The following is a 20,004-nucleotide window of genomic DNA, read 5'->3' as shown; positions in this document are numbered from 1 at the left end:
TTGGGACTCAAAGAGGAGGAAGGCAAGGGACCTGGAAACGGAAAAGCAAATGTTTGGGACACAAATGTTTGCTGGGCCAGGCAGAGACACCGGGACCCAGAGCGGCTCTGATCTCTAGGCCCTGCCGAGTTTCCCCTACCACACCTAGCCCGTATTCTTGGCAGATATTTCTGGTGATGGCCCTATTCTGGAAACAGGCGCTCTATGTAAATTCTTTAGGCAGCTAAGGGGGAGGTAAAAAGAAAGATTTTCTGGGACTTCCCTGGTGGTCCATTGGTTAAGACTCCACACTTCCTGTGCAGGGGGCGTGGGTTCGATCCCTGGTCAGGGAACTAAGATCCCACATGCTGTACAGTGCAGCCAAAAAAAAAAAAAAAAAAAAAGACTTTGTGAGTCTTCTGTTTCTTAAAAAGAATTAGCCTAAATTAATCTTCATGCCAAAGAGGCACATTTCGGGATAGCAGATTTTCCTCCCCTCCAGAACTTATCTGTAAATGACTAAATTTACAAAGCTGCATCTTTCCCAACAAAGGTTTTCTCTGTTGATAGCCTAAAAACCAAAGGATGGAATGTATGTTGCTCCACAAAAGACTGCTATTTCACTTTCCAAAACTTCTTTTGCCTCTGCATGCCTTCTTCTTGGTGTTTGTGTGCTTTATTCAGCGCAGAGTTTCTTCGGTGTTCGTGGAGAAGGCGACTCTGCCACTCTCTACCTCTGTCTCTCTTGCTGTTTCTCTGTATTTTTATCTTTTCTCCATCTCCCTGCCTTCCCATTCTCCCTCATCTCCACTATCCTTTATAGATACTAGATGTAAGTTTTAAATTATTTGATGTACCTTTAGAGTTTCATGTTCCCTGTACCTAGTTGAAAAGGCATGAAAAGTTGTAAACATCTCTCTGAAAATAAACTAAATTAAGTTGCTTTCTACTTCGCTGACCCTCAACTGATTTTTTTTCCCTCTTTGGGTCAGCAACTCTCAATAGAAAGAAAAGTTTCCCTGTCTCTGGTGTGGAAGATGGAACTAAATGTGCAATGACCCTCAGAATCTACCCCAGAAACGAGTTCTTCCCGACGGGAGTGTGTTTCCCAGCTAGTTGCCTGTTTCTCCTCCAGTGAAGATCAGTAACGAAATCTTCACTGAGGCCTCTCCTCATTTTCCCTCTTCTTCCTTTAAATTTCATTGAATGTGTATACAGATCACACTCTGAAGCAGGCAGTGCAACAGGGAGAGGAACCTGTTAGTTAGCTCAACTCAGGGTGTCTTGCCTGCTGTGCACACAGGAGATCTCAGCAGTTGCAGGGACCTGGGAGCTATTAATAGTTGTCCATCCTGAAGGGTGTCAGGAAAAAGTTCACTTAGAATTATGGACAAGCCTCCAAACAAGCTAGTCAATAGTGGCCCAGGTGCTAGGGTGGGTGGGCTTGTTTGATTCTGTTGTGCAGAAAGCTTTATACATCAATCCTTCCTGCACCACGTAGAGGGGGGGGCCTAGTCATGTGGGCAAAGATAGTCATACCTTCTTTTTTAAGCATCATATACTCCTCGGTGACCTTCTCTCACATCGGTAGGCAAATGAAGAAATACCACTTTAGAGTATGAGAATTATTGCCTCTTTTCCAAGATGCAGAGTCCTTAAATGGAGGAATTTGAAAACACTTAGAAAATTGCTGACAGGAGCCAGATAAACAGAAAGACGCAATGCTTTTTCCTTCTGCTGTGGTTTCGGCACCACCTACTGACCAGATCCTAATTCTTCCCCGTGTAGCAAACTGCAAGAATGGGGCACTAGTTGTTATTTTGCATATAATGACAATGGAATGCATTGTCTGTGGAAGTCATTGCCCTTGCCTCATGATGTACGTTTCACTTCTTTTGTAGTTTAGGTAAATATTCTCTTACCTTGTATCGGTAGATACAGCCAGATGCCCATCAAATACAATAATATATTCCTTTAATCAGCAAAGACTCATTACGCCATTCTTATGCATGGCAAGCCCTGGGATTTACTTTATTTTACTGACACTAATGGGATTTCTTTGTAACTTTTTGCCCAGTGGCTCTTAAGGGAGAGTTACTCACGTGTAGTAGCTGCAAAACAACAGGCCTATAATCCCTCCATCTCAAAAAGAAAAATTCTATTTATTATATAATGAAAATGTTTCTCCAGGGTTAAAAGATACCTGTAACTCCCATTTATCATTCTTTTTCGTCTTCAGTCACGGTCCCAAAAATGTCATAGAGTAATTTTAATTATATCTTGACTTGAAGATGCAATTTATTTAATTTGTCAATGAGAATAGTCTTTTCTAATAGTCTGTTTAGATCATTCCTTTTAAATCTTAAAGAAAGCTTCACAAAGAAAATATGAGAGGGCAAATTTAGCATATCCTACTCTACCTCTGTTATGGCTTCTAGTTTGCAGAATATTCTTATTCATAGTGGACACTTGCGCACCTGCAGACAATTCTTTCCATTTAGAAAGACATCCCAACTGAGAATCTTGCTTCTAAAACATGGCACAAATCCAAACCCAGGAGGTTGGCTTGCCCTGGTGGCAGGTAAAAAAAGAGCAAACAAGATGACCATGAATGATTTTAAGACAAATGATAATTTGCTTATTTAAAACAAAACAAGACAAAACAAAAAGTCATTATTAATAGTTGTAACTGACCTGGAAGCCTGAAAGGCAACCGGGTGGCATGAGAGCAGTCTGCATAATTAAGTAGGTGCTTTACACTACACATTTTGACCAGGCAAATCTAATAACTTTGATTATCATTTGACTGCTTGTTTCCCAATACCTGGCCACCCTCAATTGACTCGTGTGTAGCAGTTTCCATTTGTGGCAGTCAGGCTTATTAAACAGCTCTGCTTTGTGTTTTTTCCCTAGTCCTTGAAAATAGATCCATAAGCATTCTGCTCAGAGGTGATTTGTAAATTGCTTTACAGAAGGCTCCAGTTTCTGCTCAGTCCGACTGGGGCCAGAATTTGCCTTATGTTTTCTTCCAATGTTGTTTGTCAAGGTGCACAAGTTGTTCAAAAAAACCAGGTCACAATACTACGTGGCAGTGCTTCTTGGCATGGATTGCTTAAAAACCTTGACTCATTGAAGTGCCCTATGCCGTTACTGTGGTTTTTCCACCACCAAAAATGGGAAAGTTTCCTTGTCTTCAGCCAAGATAAAATCATTGGTTTTTTTTCAACTGGTGCCCTTCACTTCTTCACTCAACAAAATCAGATTTAAATTGTGTTAACAAAAAGAGAGGTAAGATAAACAAAGAGAATTGGCCTCCGTTTGTCTTAAAATTTTCTAAATTCTCATTTCACAGGCCTAGCTGCTCAGTACAAAACAAATCTAAGTAAAGAGTAAATGTCTAAAAGAAATCAAGTGTCTAAAAGATTTCCAAAAGAGTAGTAATTATAACCAAAATGGAGACTTGGAAACAAATACCAAATACATAGATGCCCGATATTATCTAGATGATTATACACTGAATATATTTTATTTCATCAGGGTATTTTGGCAGATAAAGCTGCCTAAGCCTAAAGTCAGGACCTGGATCTTGGCTCCCTGCCAGGAAACAGGGGTGGGGTAGGGGAGAGGGAATTCTCAGATTTAAGAACTTTTAAAGGGAATTTATTTATGGACAGAGTGAGCAGCAAGGCCACTTAAGGAAACAAGAGCCAGGCCTGTACAATATAAGGTGGGATGCCCTATATTTTGCTCCCGCATGGAGTGTAAACTGCAAACCCTTCCCATAACCTGTTCGGGGCTTTACAACCACACATAGGGAGGAATGTTCATGAGGAGGGAAAAACTCCCTTATAAGATGAACTTCCAAACCAAAATTAGTGAAGGGGGACTTCCCTGGTGGCGCAGTGGTTAAGAATGCACCTGCCAATGCAGGGGACACGGGTTCGAGCCCTGGTCTGGGAAGATCCCACATGCTGAGGAGCAACTAAGCCCGTGCACCACAACTACTGAGCCCACGCGCCTAGAGCCCGTGCTCCGCAACAAGAGAAGCCACCACAATGAGAAGCCTGCGCACCGCAACGAAGAGCAGTCCCCGCTCGCCACAACCAGAGGAAAAAAAAAAGACAGTGAGGAAGTCTGCCACCATAAGAGATAGTTGGCAAATACAACAAAGAGAAGAATTCACACTCTCAAAAGTAGCAATAATGGAGCAATCTGAAAAGGACTTTTAACTAAGTAGTGTAGATTTCTCAAGGATAACCTTACCTACCCCATCCTTCCCTGCTTCCTACCTGACTCCCTGACAGAATGGATTTCTAAGAAGTAAGTCAGAGAAAGAAACAAACCGGAAGCTATGCTGTTGTTTTGTTTTGATAGCTGCTCTCAAATGTAGAGCCAAATGACCTAGCAGAGAAGAATAATTAGAATATTAATCAATTTTATTCTATTTAATAATGAATTATTCTCTACAAGCTTAATTTTAAGTAATGCCTTTTTTTGGACTTAAATCTCTGTTGTTTGTTTATTATTTATTTTTTTTATTGGAGTAAAATTGCTTTACAGTGTTGTGTTAGTTTCTGCTGTACAATGAAGTGAATCAGCTGTATGTATACCTATATCCCCTCCCTCTTGGACCTCCCTCCCACCCCTCCATCCCACCCATCTAGGTGGTCACAGAGCACTGAGCTGAGGTCCCTGTGCTATACAGCAGGTTCCCACTAGCTAATCTATTTTACACATAGTAGTATATTTATGTCAAACCTAATCTCCCAGTTTGTCCCACCCTCCCCTCCCCCTGCTGTGTCCACATGTCTGTTCTCTTCATCTACGTCTCTATTCCTGCCCTACAAATAGGTTCATCTGTACCATTTTTGTAGATTCCACATATATGCATTAATATAGGGTATTTGTTTTTCTCTTTCTGGCTTCCTTCACTCTGTATGACATACTCTATGATAATCTCTTGACTTGATGTCATTCCGGGGAACGTCTTTAGACTTGGTGTGTTGCCCTGGCAAGTGAACAAGACAGACCTGTGCTGTGGATAGGTTCATCCACATCTCTACACATGACCCAATTTCATTCCTTTTTATGGCTGAGTAATATACCATTGTAAATACATACCACATCTTCTTTATCCATTCATCTATCGTTGGAAAATTTAGGTTTAAATTTTATTCTATTTAATAATGAATTATTCTCCAAAAGCTTAATTAATTTTAAGTAATGCCTCAGGTATTTTTATAAATGTATTGACTTAAATTTTCACCCAGGTGTGAAATGCAGAGCTCAGAGTGTTCCAATTTTAGTAAAGTGATACATTTTCTATATCCATTCTTCTAAGAAGTAGCATAAAACTTTAATTTTTAAATAGCATATGCTCTAGAATTAGAGTTAGCCATCTTTTAAATTTTATTTTTCTGTAGTATATTCACTTAAACATTTTATGTTTTGAATACTAAAGCGATCTAAGTCCTGTCTTGCCTTCCACTGCTTTCCTTTGTCTTCCTATTATCCCTCCTCTTCCCAACACAAGAGGATTCAGTACAGGCTGAGGATACAGGGCGGTGAGGTGGGTTGGAGAGGGATATGGAGGCATGCGTCTGTGTGTCCAGAATCCCAGGGCGTGGGATAGTGGAGCGTGGGTGCAGCAGTGATGGGCAGAGGAGACAGTTGACAAAGTTGGGGGATTGATTATACCAAACCAAAAAGTAAGTTGATTAAGCAAATAAGTGTTTTGGGATAAAATATAGAGACAGTTAGAGATGTATATGTATGTGTATTATAAACATGTGTGTGTGTGTGTGTGTGTGTATGTGCATGCTCAGCCCTTTGGCTGAAAGGGACCAGAATCAATGAACAGAGGGGTATCTACATCTTGGTTTCTCAAAACCATCCTCCACTAAAAAGAACCAGTCCTCTCTGGGGAAATTGCTGACCTGATTCTAGGGCTATAGCAACATATAAGATGAGCCTGGAACATCTTACTGCGCCAGAAAGTAAGGAAACACTTAACAAATGATAACAAAATGTCCCAAGGGCACGAGAGCCAGCTCAAAAATACTGCCACTGGCCAAAATGGGGACAATTTGAACATCGAAATAAATATCAATAGTAATGTATTATAATTCATTGAATAAAATAGGAAGCCAAGAATGAATGAATACGTTCATGAATGAATGAATGAGAGAGGAAAGCTTTTTTTTTTCTTTTTTCTTTTAGTTTTTCTTGGCCATGCTGCGCGGCATGTAGGATCTTAGTTCCCTGACCAGGGATCGAACCCACACCCCCTGCAGTGGAAGTGCGGAGTCCTAATCCCTGGACCGCCAGGGAAGTCCCAGGAAAGCTCTTTTTTAAAGTAGAATGTCATCTAGTATATGTAGAAGAAATGATAGAGATTTGCCATTTTGCAACATCAGAGAGGTGGTTGCTTCAGGCAGGAGTCTTCAATGGATCCTAAGGCTGGTAGGTGGAGGTTTGATGAGCATCAAAATATTGGTGTAATTTTGGAATACCTCCCCACAAAGTGCTAATCAGTTGTAAGGGGGAAAATGCTAAATACAAAGGAGAGAAGCCAGGCATACGCCAGCATGACCCATGATTAGAGTTAACATGGTCATTGGTCAGTGTTGAGATGAGTTCACGTCACAGCACACAGCTCCTGATTCGACACACTTTGAAGGTACCACACAGCATTTCAGTGTTGTTCCTGCTGAGAGTACAGACCTAAATCAGGTCATGAGGAAACATCTGATGAATCCAGGTTGAGAGTCATCCTACAAGAAGTAAGGTCTATTCTCTTTAAAGCTGTCAAGGATTTGAAAGATAGGGAAAGACTGAAGAAATGTTCTAACATGAAGGAGTCTAAAGAAGCATGACAATTAATTGCAACATTTATTGCTGGATAAGGTCCTGGACCAAAAGATAAAGACATTACTGAGAAAGTTAGCAAATTTTGAATGAGACCTGAATTGCATAGTGGTGATGTGCCAGGGTTGATTTCTTTACTCAGAGGATTTCGTGCTGGTTATTAGGAAAGTGTTCTTGTTTGGGGAAATACACACTGGAATGTTTAAGGGTAGCGTGTCTACCCATTAGATAGCATGTCTGTAGTTGCTCTCAAAAGGTTCAGAAAAAGACTAATGATAATAGGTAAATATAAATTATAGATAATACCATATATATATTACATATCTTTACTATACGTAAGAAAAAACAGGAAATAAGCAAATGCAATAAAATATTAACAGTGGAGGGGTCTGTGCAAAGGTGAAAGAGTTCTTTGTACTTTTCTGGCTACTTTTCTATAAGTTTGAAATTATTTCAAAATAAATTATTTTTTAAATAAATTACTTTTCAAATGAATTATTTTCTAAACGCAAGAAAAAATTCTAAATGTGGCCTTGGAGGCAAAAATCAGCAATGAGCACAGACAAAGGGTCAGAGTTTACACAGTGATTAAGCCCTTAGGTAGCTACTTTTTTCTGTTCAGTAGTCAATTCAAGTCAGGATAAATAATAAGAAATACAGCACAACAGCTTCCCAATCTACATCATGTCAAGGTTCAAGTCCCTACTTTGGTTAGTCACCAACACTACCATTCATGGGTCATCACCCAATTAATCTTTAACCGACTCTCATGAGTAGGGACAGAGCTAGGCACGGGGGATTTATAAAAGTGTAAGATGTGGTCCCCCACCCCCAGGAAAGTGATTACAAGGGAGAAACGGGATATATGTCAGTGATATTCCACAACAGTGCTCAAGCTTAATGTTGAAGAAATAGAACAGACAGTTACTGCTGACGAGCTTTACACAAGGAAAGGATCACCTGTGAGGAGAGTGGTCAGGAAAGCATTGGGAAAGTGGTTTGGATTCATACACTCTTCGGAGAAATAATAGGCTTCATCTACCCTGGCTGGCTTTCAGTGTCTCCTGACACACCCTCTCTGACGGAGGCCACCTCCACTTGAATACTTCTAGAAATGGTGATGCATGTTTTCCTGAGGCAGCCCATCTTCCTGTTGATAAGATGAGATTATTTGGAAAGTTCTCTTTCATGTAGAGCCAGACTGTGCCTCTTTGTAGCTACTGTTGCTTTCTACTTTGGGACGACACAAAATAAGCTCGATTCATCTTCTGCCTATAAACCCTTCACATATTTGCAGACCAGTCTCATGTCTCCTCTCATTTCTCTTACTCAAACATTTTCATTTATTTTAACTGTTATAGATTTATTAGCTCCTTCACTAACCTAGGTGGACTAATCTGTCAGTGACTCCAAAGGATGTTCCTAGTAAGCTGTGGTCTCGTTAATGAAGAATATAATGGGATTTTTACCTCTCTAAGATGGAATACCACATGCTCTTAGATGCAGCTGAAGATTGCATTAGCTTTCTTTGGCAGTGGCATGGACCATGTTGAGACTGAAATGCTCAAGTCTTTTCCATGTGAACTGCCAACCCAGTTTTTTCCCCCAGCCTGAACCTATGTAGTTGATTTTATAAGTGTAGCTTTTTGCTTTACCCCTACTAGATCTCATACTAAAATAAAGAATTGGTCCAGCTTGAAATCACTGGGAATTTTGAGTCTCATCTCATGTTCAGGGTATCCCTTTTTTATGTGTGTTTCATGCAAAATCGATGAAAAATAGTACATCCAGCACTGGTTTTGTTTTTATTGAAAAAAATATGACCAACCAGAGAGAGCTTAAATTCATCCCTAGAGATTCTCCCTCCAGGTTGATTGTGATCATTAATCAACTGTCTTTGTTGTGGCCTTTAACGACTATTAAAAATAGTTCTCTATCCAATCCCCCTTAGTGTCACTTGAGGTGAGTTGACTGTCAGCTCTTTCACTAACTCTTGTTTTTGAAGGATCCCATTTTTTAAAGTTTCGCTGCAAAATTTAATATAAAAAAGAAGACACAACCTGACTGTAAGGCATCATCAAAACCATTACAGTTAAGAAATTCACTAACAAAAGGAGATGTATACCTCCCATGAATGAAGATGACTAAAACACACATTTTAAACACTTTCCTTGATAGGCGCTAAGTGAATATCTTGGCACTGTGAGAGAAAGGTAAAGAAATCATAAATTGAAATGGAAGGGTTGGTGTAATAAAAGGCAAGCAACATCAAAATGGAATTCTTATCCCATAAACTACAGGCACTTGTTTTTACAGATAATAAAAGCCTGAAATCAGAAAGCTTTTCTTCCAACAGTGAAAGTCAGAATATAATATGACTTGAGTAATATGTTATAATTTATGCATCTTTTTTTTTTCATGCTCGTCAGAATTGATCAATGTTAACATCTTGGAATATGTGCAGCCAGATTTCTTTTAAGAAAAATAATTGTTTTTATAAAAGTATACATGTTCTCCTTAAGCAATTTGAGCAAAGCAGAAAACACAAAAATGAAAATTAAACATTAAATTTTAGCTAAAATTAATAGGAAAAGAAAGTACAGTGAACACAAAGTGTTTCTTCAATATGAGAGATAATTTTCTTTAAAAAAAAAAACCTCTAAATTTAAGAGATTACAAAAAACATTAAGATGTTAGAGTCCACATTTTTATTACATGCTTTAAATGTATGTGAGGTTTTTTTTACATTTTTTTTAATTGAAGTATAATTGATTTAAAATGTTGTGCCAGTCTCTGCTGTACAGCAAAGTGACTCAGTTATACACATATATACATTTTTAAATATTCTTTTCCATTATGGTTTATCCCAGGAGATTAGTTATACTGTCCTGTGCTATACAGTAGGACCTTGTTGTTTATCCATTCTAAATGTAATAGTTTGCATCTACCACCCCCAAACTCCCACTCCATCCCTCTCCCTCCCCGCTGCCCCTTGGCAACCACAAGTCTGTTCTCTATGTCTGCGATTCTGTTTCTGTTTTGTAGATAGGTTCATTTGTGCCATATTTTAGATTCCACATATAAGTGATATCATGTGGTATTTGTCTTTCTCTTTCTGACTTACTTCACTTAGTATGATATATACACCGCAACTTCTTTATCCACTCATGTCGATGGAGTGGAAATCGTGCTGCATGAATATAAGGGTGCATGTATCTTTCTGAATTATAGTTTTGTCCGTGTATATGCCCAGGAGTAAGATTGTTGGATCATATGGTATTTCTATTTTTAGCTTCCCGAGGAACCTGCATACTGCTCTCCGTAGTGGCTGCATCAACTTACATTCCCACCAACAATGTAGGAGGGTTCCCTTTTCTCCACACCCTCTCCAGCATTTGTTATTTGTAGATTTTTAAATGATGGCCATTCTGACTGGTGTGAGGTGATACCTCATTGTAGTTTTGATTTGCATTTCTCTAATAATTAGTGATGCTGAGCATCTTTTCATGTGCCTCTGGCCATCTGTATGTCTTCTTTGGAGAAACGTCTGTTAAGGTCTTCTGCCCATTTTTCAATCAGGTTGTTTGTTTTTCTGTTGTTGAGCTGTATGAGCTGTTTGTATATTTTGGAGATTAAGCCCTTGTCGGTCACATCATTTGCAAATATTTTCTTCCATTCTGTAGGTTTTTTCATTTTTTGTGGGCTTTTTTTGTTTTTTGCTTTGTTTTGTTTTTGTTTTGTTTTTTATGGTTTCCTTTGCTGTGCAAAAGCTTATAAGTTTGACTAGGTCCCATTTGTTTATTTTTGTTTTTGTTTTGATTGCCTTGGGAGGCTGACCTAAGAAAACATTGGTACAATTTATGTCAGAGAATGTTTTGCCTATGCTCTCTTCTAGGAGTTTTATGGCGTCATGTCTTATGTTTAAGTCTTTAAGCCATTTTGAGTTTCTTTTTGTGCATGGTGTGAGGGTGTGTTCTAACTTCATTGATTTACATGCAGTTGTTCAACTCTTCCAGCACCACTTGCGGAAGAGACTGTCTTTTTCCCATTTTATAGTCTTGCCTCCTTTGTCGAAGATTAATTGACCGTAGGTGTGTGGGTTTATTTCTGGGCTCTCTATTCTGTTCCATTGATCTATATGTCTGTTTTTATACCAATACCACACTGTTTTGATTACTGTAGCTTTGTAGTATTGTCTGAAGTCTGAGAGAGTTATGCCTCCTGCTTTATTTTTTTCCTCAGGATTGCTTTGGCAGTTCTGGGCCTTTTATGGTTCCATATATATTTTTGGACTACTTTTTCTAGTTCTGTGCAGAATGTCATGGGTAATTTGATAGGGATCACAATATATCTGTAGATTACTTTGAGTAGTATTGCCATTTTAACAAAATTAATTCTTCCAATCCAAAAGCATGGGCTATCTTTCCATTTCTTTGAATCCTTTTTAATTTCCTTCATTAATGATTTATAGTTCTCAGCATATAAGTCTTTCACCTCCTTGGTCAGGTTTATTCTTAGGCATTTTTTGGGTACGATTCTAAAAGGTATTGTTTTTTACATTCCCTTTCTGATATTTCATTGTTAGTGTAAGAAATTATGCATCTAATTGTTGACATAATCATTAACAGAGTGGTTAATAATTAAATCTACCTTCCATGGTTGTTTTGACCTTTAGAACAAAGCATACTTTACTTTCTGACCTCTCTATATTATAGAAAACACTATAAAGCATAAAAGAATTTTTTTTACTCTAGGAGGGTTAAGCACTTGGTAAATATATATATATATATATATATATATATATATATATGTATGTGTATATATATATATATATATATATGTATGTATATATATATATATTTTTTTTTTTTTTTTGGAGCATCAGTCCTCTGGAGTTCTGAATTTATCATTCTCCATGGGATGAGCCAACCACAAGTTAGAAAGTTTAGGAGTGTTGTTGGTCCTATTTATTGTTGCTATTTAATAACATCCAAACCCAGACATCAGTTCACGTCTTGAGTTCTAATTGCCTTTGAGAGTTCTGTGCACAGAACAATAGCTGGAGTGACTCTTCAGAACAGAAGTCGTAAATATAGGTTCTTCCTGATCTTGATGAATTAAAACCAAAGGAGGGGAGACAGTTTTGTTTTGAAGAAGCCATCTGTTTATTTGTGTACAGTGTTTGTATTCAAATTTCAAGAAATTCATCAAGTAAAAAGCATCAGAATTCATAACACAGAAAACAGGAGTACTGAACAAGCATACAATTTGAGAAAACCAAGTAGCTAATGAGGTTTTGAACCTCTTTAGTTTAATCTTCTCTAGTCCCAAGGAGACCTCTCTGGTGTGTGTACAGTGCTTGACTTCCTTTGCATTGATTCTTGGTACTTCAGGGCTCAAAATGTGAATTGGTGCCAAGTGCTAAGGTAATGAATTAGCAGCTGTCAGCACAGCAACTGTACCAGCATAATCCTTGATTTAGAGCACTTCTCTGGTCCTTGGTTAACAGGCAACTGAGTTCACCAGTAATAAAATCTGTCCCAGATAGCTACATGTGCATAAAGGGATGAACATTTCTTTAGGAAACAAATGTCAATTAAAAATGTCAGCCAGAATTGTATATGACTCTAGGCTTTAAGGTAGGTGCCAACTGCAAGACATTTTTAAGGACTTGAACCTGGACATTTGACTCTGCACTCATCAGTGTGATGTGTAAGCTTATAGCTAGAGCCAGCATTTTAGGCGTAAAATCATCACTGCTTTTTACCTGTCTAAGGCAGTAACTTGATTACTCTTGCAGTGAAGCCCTCTGAAACCATCTTCACCCCATGGCCTTCTTTGAATTTCTTCTGCATTTACATATCCTCAGATGACTACACATAATCAAGAGTGCAAATTGCTATATTATGCCCTTAGCCTTGTTGCATGGATGATTTGTGAATGGATAGCATGTTTTCAGCTAAATGAAGGGAGTCAGCTTAGCACAATAGATAATTCCTCAACCACCCTTAGGTATCAGTTTCCCTCATCTGTTAAATAGAGCCGATAATACTACTTATTTGTTGGGAATAAATGAAACAATCCTTGTCAAGCATGTAACATGGTATCTAGAATGTGAGGGGCTCAATTAGTTTTTACAAATAAGTTTTTTATATCTTTCTTGGTACTAGGACACTGTTATCCTTATAACACCTAATGAGTGCTTGGTAGATAGATCAACAAATGAATGAAGGTACATTAAAATGAAAATCTAAATTGTGAAATCAGTGGACAGCTATTTAAAATAGAATAAGGTGACATCTTGCCAAATACAAACCATAGACACATATCATTTTGTCCAGGAATTATATGTTCCAATCTTCATTTTATAGGTGAAAATTTAAATTAAAAAATGATAAATGACATGTTAAGTCAAATGGAGCTATTCCTAGATTTTCTGCTTAGCATTATTCTAAGGTGATTTGCTCTCAACTCCTTCGCTCATTTAAAAAAATCTCAATCTGTATCTTTTCCTGTGGGTCAGTTAATCAATGGAGTATATTTTGATTATGTGACTTGAAAAAAGCCTCAGGTTTTGAAACAAACAGTTTTGTCTCCCATTACCTCTTAGCTAGAAGTACCTGTTTTTCACTTCTCATTTCATGGACATCATTCGTTCAGCAGTGACTAAAAGCACACCAGTCCACTCATCATGAGCTTTACCTGCTTTCAGAAAACAGCAAAAGTATATCCCTCCACTAGATTATAATCTATTTATAGACACAGACTTTCCTTTTTTAACGACCTGAGATGTTTGCTTTCCACAGTTGGATAAAAGGGTAGAAAAACTGTTTTAAATACTCTCTTTAAAGAGGAAATTTTAGTGGGTGGGTTGTTGGAAAAAAAGACCAATCAAAAATCTTCTATGAGACTCCATTACAAGATTCTCAGCTGAGATTTTAATCTAAGAGCTACATTCAATAAATGTTTATGTGCCACACAGTGTGTGAAACACAATCCTGTGAATGTTGAAGGGGATTAACCATTGTTCTTATATTGTTTTTGTTTGCTTTTGATTTGTCTTCTTTATTATAGATTGGTTGGTTTTGTTTGACTTGGTTTAGTACAGAGAAATTTCTGGAATATGGCTGAATTCATAATTTCATTTTTTAGGCACTTATATGACCTTTTTATTTAACTCAAATTGTTTTTCACCATTTTATTCTCTGACACCATTTATGAAAGCCTATTTCAGTGAGAAATAAGAGACTACCTATGTGTGAATGTAGTTTAGAGTTTATAAACTATCTTGGCTAAGCAAGTCCTTTCTGTTCCCAATTAAAACTGTAATGTAAAGGGTGAATTTAAAAATGAAGTAGTAGTCCGTATTTTAAAGAAGTAATATATGAGTAAAGTCAGACAGAGAAAGACAAATATTATTATATCATTGATATGTGGAATCTAAAAAAATGATACAAATGAACTTATTTACAAAGAAGAAAGACTCACAGATGTAGAAAACAATCTTATTGTTACCAAAGGGGAAGGCGGGCGCTACATTAGGAGTTTGGGAGGAACAGATACACACTACTGTATATAAAATAAACAAGGACCTACTGTATAGCACAGGGAACTATATTCTATATCTTGTAATAACCTATAGTGGAAAAGAATCTGAAAAAGAATGTATATATATGTATGTATAACTGAATCACTTTGCTGTACAGCAGAAACTAACACAACATTGTAAATCAACTATTGTTCAATAAGTTATATATACACATCATTTTGTCAGTGATGTTCATTACAGCATTATTTATAATTATAATAAAATTTGCTAAAATGTTTACTAGTTTCAAAATGATTGAAACTGTTAACAGCATATTATGCAGATTATAAAAATATGTGGATAAAGGTATAAGCCTATGTTAAGTAGAGAAAAAAGGAAAATCACATGTGTAGCATGTTTACAATAATGCAAAACAAGACAACTGAAAAACTATGAATCCAAAAGACAGGAGGAAATTATACTAAAATGAAAATAGGGGTTTTATCTGGACAGTAAGAAACTAAGTAGGATTTTGTTTTGTTTTGTTTTGGTCCCTTCTTTCAAATTCCCTGAATTTTCTAAATTCCCTATACTAAACATGTATCACTTTTATAATAGAAAAAAAAACCCAACAAACTTCAAATTAACATGGATTTTCCTGTTTGCACTCAGCTGCAGTATTGCTTTCTAGTGAAACTGGGGAGATCTAAAAACCTTTTTGAAGAGATAATTTCAGAGCAGTCTGCCAGAAGTAGGCCCATCCGTAAGTGTCTTGAGAGAGCTAACCCCAGGGCTCCCAGCTGAGTTCTGCTGCTCTGTGAAGGTTCCCATAATAAATGTTTTCATCTTTTCATATTAAAAATGACCTCCTGGCCCGACTCTGAGTTTCCCAGATGACTAAGGTTTGCCGGGCCCAGACTAAGACAAAATAAAGCAAAACTCCTTAGTATTTCATCCTGCACTTGGAGTCTATGTTTTATTTCCACACCAGCTCACAGGCTTTGTTGTTTTGTTTTCACTCTCCAGATCCAACAAGGGTAATGGTACCCCCTTCCAGTATGGATGTCACTGTTGGAGAAAGTATCGTTCTGCCATGCCAGGTAACCCACGATCACTCGCTAAACATCGTGTTTACTTGGTCATTTAATGGACACCTGATAGACTTTGACAAAGATGGGGACCACTTTGAAAGAGTCGGAGGGGTAAGTATTAATATCATACTATCCACAGGAAATGCAGTCAGCAACTAAACGTCTCAAAACTGACTCAAACGAGTTGTTTAGACTAACTTTTGTTCAAACACCTTATTTCCAAAATCTCTTGGTTAATATCTGCTCCTTTTTGCGTGATGAATGCAGCCCTGCTCATTGAGCCACCTATAGGCCACGCCTTTTCTCATCCTCATAATCCTTAACCCTATAGGTTAGTTATTCATTACTGTGTATGAATGAGAAAACTGAGGTTAATGGGAGATATATGGCTTGCCTGGCCCTCACTGCTACTAAATTGGAGAAATCAGCTTCAAAGCTTCAAACTTCAAATCCCAAGTCCTCTGCCCCATACTGTACCATATGCCATTGAACCTGATGAAGAAAATAGCTTAAGGACAGTTTACTCAGATGCTTTTAGGCTGCTGATTAAACACCCTTTGGCTCTTGTAGAAGACTTATCATTGTGAGGTTAGGGCTCTCTTTCTTGCATCTGAAAGTCTGATCAGATTATTTAATATCTCCAGATAATTTGAATTCTAATCGTTGAATTTTCAAAATGCCTTACTTTCCATAAAACACACATAGTATCATTGAACTCACACGAAGAAGAGGTTAACTGTGGAAACAGTTTGAATCTATCACAATCATTCTCAAAAATAATTTTTCTGCCCTTGGGACTTCGCTGAAGGTCCAGTGGTTAAGACTTTACCATCCAATGCAGGGCATGCGGGTTCAATCCCTGGTCGGGAAGCCAAGATCCCACATGCTTCATGGCCCCAAAAACCAAAACATAAAAAAAAAAAACCAGAAGCAATATTGTAACAAATTCAATAAAGACTTTAAAAATGGTCCACATCAAAAAAAATCTTAAAAAAAAAATTGTTCTACCCTAACATAGCCCTACTCTCCTATTAGTAATGAAGATTCAGGGGGGAGGGATAAATTGGGAGATTGGGATTGACATATAAACACTACTATACATAAAGTAGATAACTGATAAGGACCTATTGAATAGCTCAGGGAACTCTACTCAATACTCTGTAATGACCTGTATGGGAAGAGAATCTGAAAAGGAGTGGATATATGTATGTATAACTGATTCACTTTGCTGTACACCTGAAACTAACACAACATTGTAAATCAACTGTACTCCAAAAAAAATTTTAAAAACAAAACAAAACAGGTTCATTCTGGCTGCTATTATCGTGGAGGGTTCCAATCAAAGACAGCAGAATATAAGCATGAGTCTGTGTTGAAAAGCCCTCCCATCCCTCATGCTCCGACAGGAATCTGCTTTACTCACCTCATCTTACCCCCATCCCTTATGTTGGGAATAAATGGACGAAGGCTTATAAATTATCCGTATGGTATGTGGAGGGCCTATGTTCCTCTCAAAGTTAGTGCTGTTCCTCTTATTTACATTCTTGCTGCCTTTCTCAAACAGTACCTCTCCACTGAATTACAGAACACCAAAAATGGTTTGAGTAACTATTTTCTCAACTCTCCCAATGATCGTATACAACTGGTACCATTTTAGATGCGTGAGACAGAAGTTAATTCATTACATCAGTGGATGACTCGAGTCATTAGGAATTCTCTCTTGGAGCCCTGGTTGAGGAAGGCTGGATGAAATTGCCGTTATTAACCATTCTGAACCACTTTGATACGGTTCAGCCTAATAACTTTGCCCAAGTGAGAGTGATATTAACTACTTCACAAAGGCATTGAGGATATTAAATACCTTCAGGTCTAGAAAACTACGTAGCCCAATGCCTACCACAAAAGAAGTATGTGAGAAACATTAACGGTTGTATTCATTGAAGGAAGGGTAACATTAATTCTAATAACATGAGCATATATACTGAGATAAACCTTCATAGATTAAGCAGAATATTTGTTTTCAGACTAGAATAAATGTCTTGGGCATAAGAGATAATAAAAAATAAAAATATTATCTCTCAGAATGGCACAGGCACCCACCAATCAGAACAGGTGCTTGGGCAATCAAAATAGATGTCCTGCCAATCAGGCAGATATGCACTTCATGCTGGACGGGCTGCACATCAGCCGGGGCTGAGGCACAGGTGGAGATACCCGTGATGGAGTCAAGCACTAGTGACCGCCTTTTGTCGAGACCTCTGTCCATGGAATCACTCTCATTAGCCTTTTGTATGGGAAGTGTTTGTCTCTTTTGTGATACCCAGTACTAGCACCAATCAACCTTTGCTAAGAAGTAACTGCAAAATGCGAGACAGCGCTACAAATTGTGAGAGCTAAGTGTATTAGTCACCAGGATCATTAGTGTCTGTAGGGTTAGCGCTGGATAACAGAAGAGGTAAGGAAGCAATTCTGAAGTCAAGCCCATTTCTCAGTTTCTACTTCCTGGGTCAGTATGGTACAGACGACGCTTGAGAGAGCTGACCTATTGCAGTGTTTGGAAAAGTTATTATTTCCTTGTCCTCTGAGCGGCTCTGAGTGTTCGGTCAGGAACAGAGCAGACAACAGTGCTGTTTTGTTCTCTTTGGTAGGAACATAAATGTAGATCTCAGTAAACAGTTTGGTCTGTATGACTTCGAAGGGAAAGAGAAAGTTATTGGGGTCTCCTTCTGTGAGACTCATACCTCAATCCCGACTTTATTTTTTTCTTTGTTTCACTTTTACCTTAAAAACACAAATCTGGTCAAAATCTGCAAGTAAGGACAGCACACTCCAAACCACACAGCCATAAAATTCTGTTAATGGATTTCTGTGCTCTGAAATCTGCTGGCTACAACTGGTTTCTTTGACCTTCAAGCCCTTGTTGAATAAAACAAATTATTGAGAGAATGTAGCCATTTCCTTTAAACCCCTATGACTTCCCACTTTCCCTGCACATACCCCCTTGTGAGGCATATTTTTTGTTTAAGCCTCTGTTCAAAGTCCTAGCACATGAAATGTCTTAGGTAAAATAGTATTAATAATCATGATGATGATGATACCTTATATTTGCAAAGTGCCTAATCATTTATCAAGCATTTTCATATGTATCAGCTCTTTAATTCTCACAGAATCTCTGTGAAATATGGTAGCAATTATCCTATTTTACTAGCAATTATAAGACTTGATTAGTAAATAGTAGAATCTGGATGAGAATCCAAGTGTTATAAATGAAAAATAGATTTCAGGTTTAAAAAAAAAAATCACAGCTCTCCTTGAATTAGATTTAATGTCTTTGACATAATTGTTTCACAAAGAAAACTGATAGTAGCCGTCCGTAATACTAGTTTAAATTTAGCCTGTGCTTCACAGTTTTCAGGATTTCACATACACATACAATCTCATTTAGTTCTCACAAGCTAGCACGGTAGGCAATGCATCCTTCTTTCACAGGTCAATAAACTAAGGCCCAGAGACATTAAGAGACTCACAGGAAGTCACACAGCAGGGATCAGCCCCAGACAACTAAGTCCCAAAACTTCAGCTGTCTCTTGACGATATGCTTTTGCCTTTCTTCTAATCCTGTTTACAACTATCGGCAGTTCTGTGTCTTTCATTGCCGTGGGTAAATATGTAATATGCTGTACTGAAACCAAGGAGGGAAACTAAGTACACATTAATTTAGAATGAGAATAAGATCTTTCCAGCTGATAGTACAGCAGTCTGGTAAAGAATAGGGACTGGAGCATGAAACTGTGTGGGCTCACATTCTGGTTCTGCCACTGACCAGCTAAGTGACAGTAGGCAAGACGAATAACCTCTTTGTGCTTGAGTTTCCTCATCTGTAAAGTAGGGATAATAAAAGTACCTACCTCACAGGACATGTCAGTATTTGGTGTAATATATGCTTGCCAGATATTCAGTACCGTTAAGTATTATCCAATATTATTGTCATTTAGAAGAATAACAATAGGGCCAAAATAACCTATGTTATCTTGTCATCCATCAAGGTTTAGAAACAAGCATAGCTTCCTGACTCTGAACCCTTGGGTGTTCGCTTGCTCAAACAGCTGTTCTCCAAGCTTTTGATTAACAGAGCTCTGAAACCGAACTCCAAGGTGTAGCAGTGTTCTTCAGTTAAAATGCCAGCTTGGTGATGGCCTGTGGCGGCGTCTCCTCACATTTATTAGAAGTACCATGCTGGTGAATGATGTAGAAATATTTCTAGGGCACATAGACATCCGTACCGGGACGTAATTAGTCCTATTCATCTGCTGATCAAACATACATTTGGCATTGGAAAACAAATTAGCACTGTTCCACACCAGGCGATGCAAGATTTCCTTGGAGAGTCCGGTCCTCATAATTCATTCATTCAAACCTGGGAGCAGTCAGAATGATGGCTATAAGACAGGGTTGTGCAGTAAAATACAGATGCTTCCAAATGTGGGCTTGCCCCCCCTTTCCAAATAAAGAGTCCCCAAGTACTGCAGTGCCAGCGAA

At 38.0% G+C, this 20,004-nt stretch overlaps 1 protein-coding gene across 9 annotated transcripts in view; it reads left to right on the top strand.

Moving 5' to 3' along the window:
• Positions 1-20,004, top strand: part of CNTN4 (contactin 4) — a 950,427-nt gene that overhangs the window by 904,554 nt on the left and 25,869 nt on the right. For all 9 annotated transcript variants that reach the window (XM_082345360.1, XM_082345363.1, XM_082345356.1 and 6 more), the window contains one exon: positions 15,401-15,576. In XM_082345360.1, the coding sequence (XP_082201486.1) occupies positions 15,401-15,576 (176 nt within the window). The remainder of the gene's footprint in view (positions 1-15,400; positions 15,577-20,004) is intronic.

This window comes from Balaenoptera borealis (genome assembly GCF_965194805.1).
Source record: "Balaenoptera borealis genome assembly, chromosome: 12".
NCBI lineage: Eukaryota > Metazoa > Chordata > Mammalia > Artiodactyla > Balaenopteridae > Balaenoptera > Balaenoptera borealis.
This window is presented reverse-complemented; position numbering and strand designations above follow the sequence as displayed.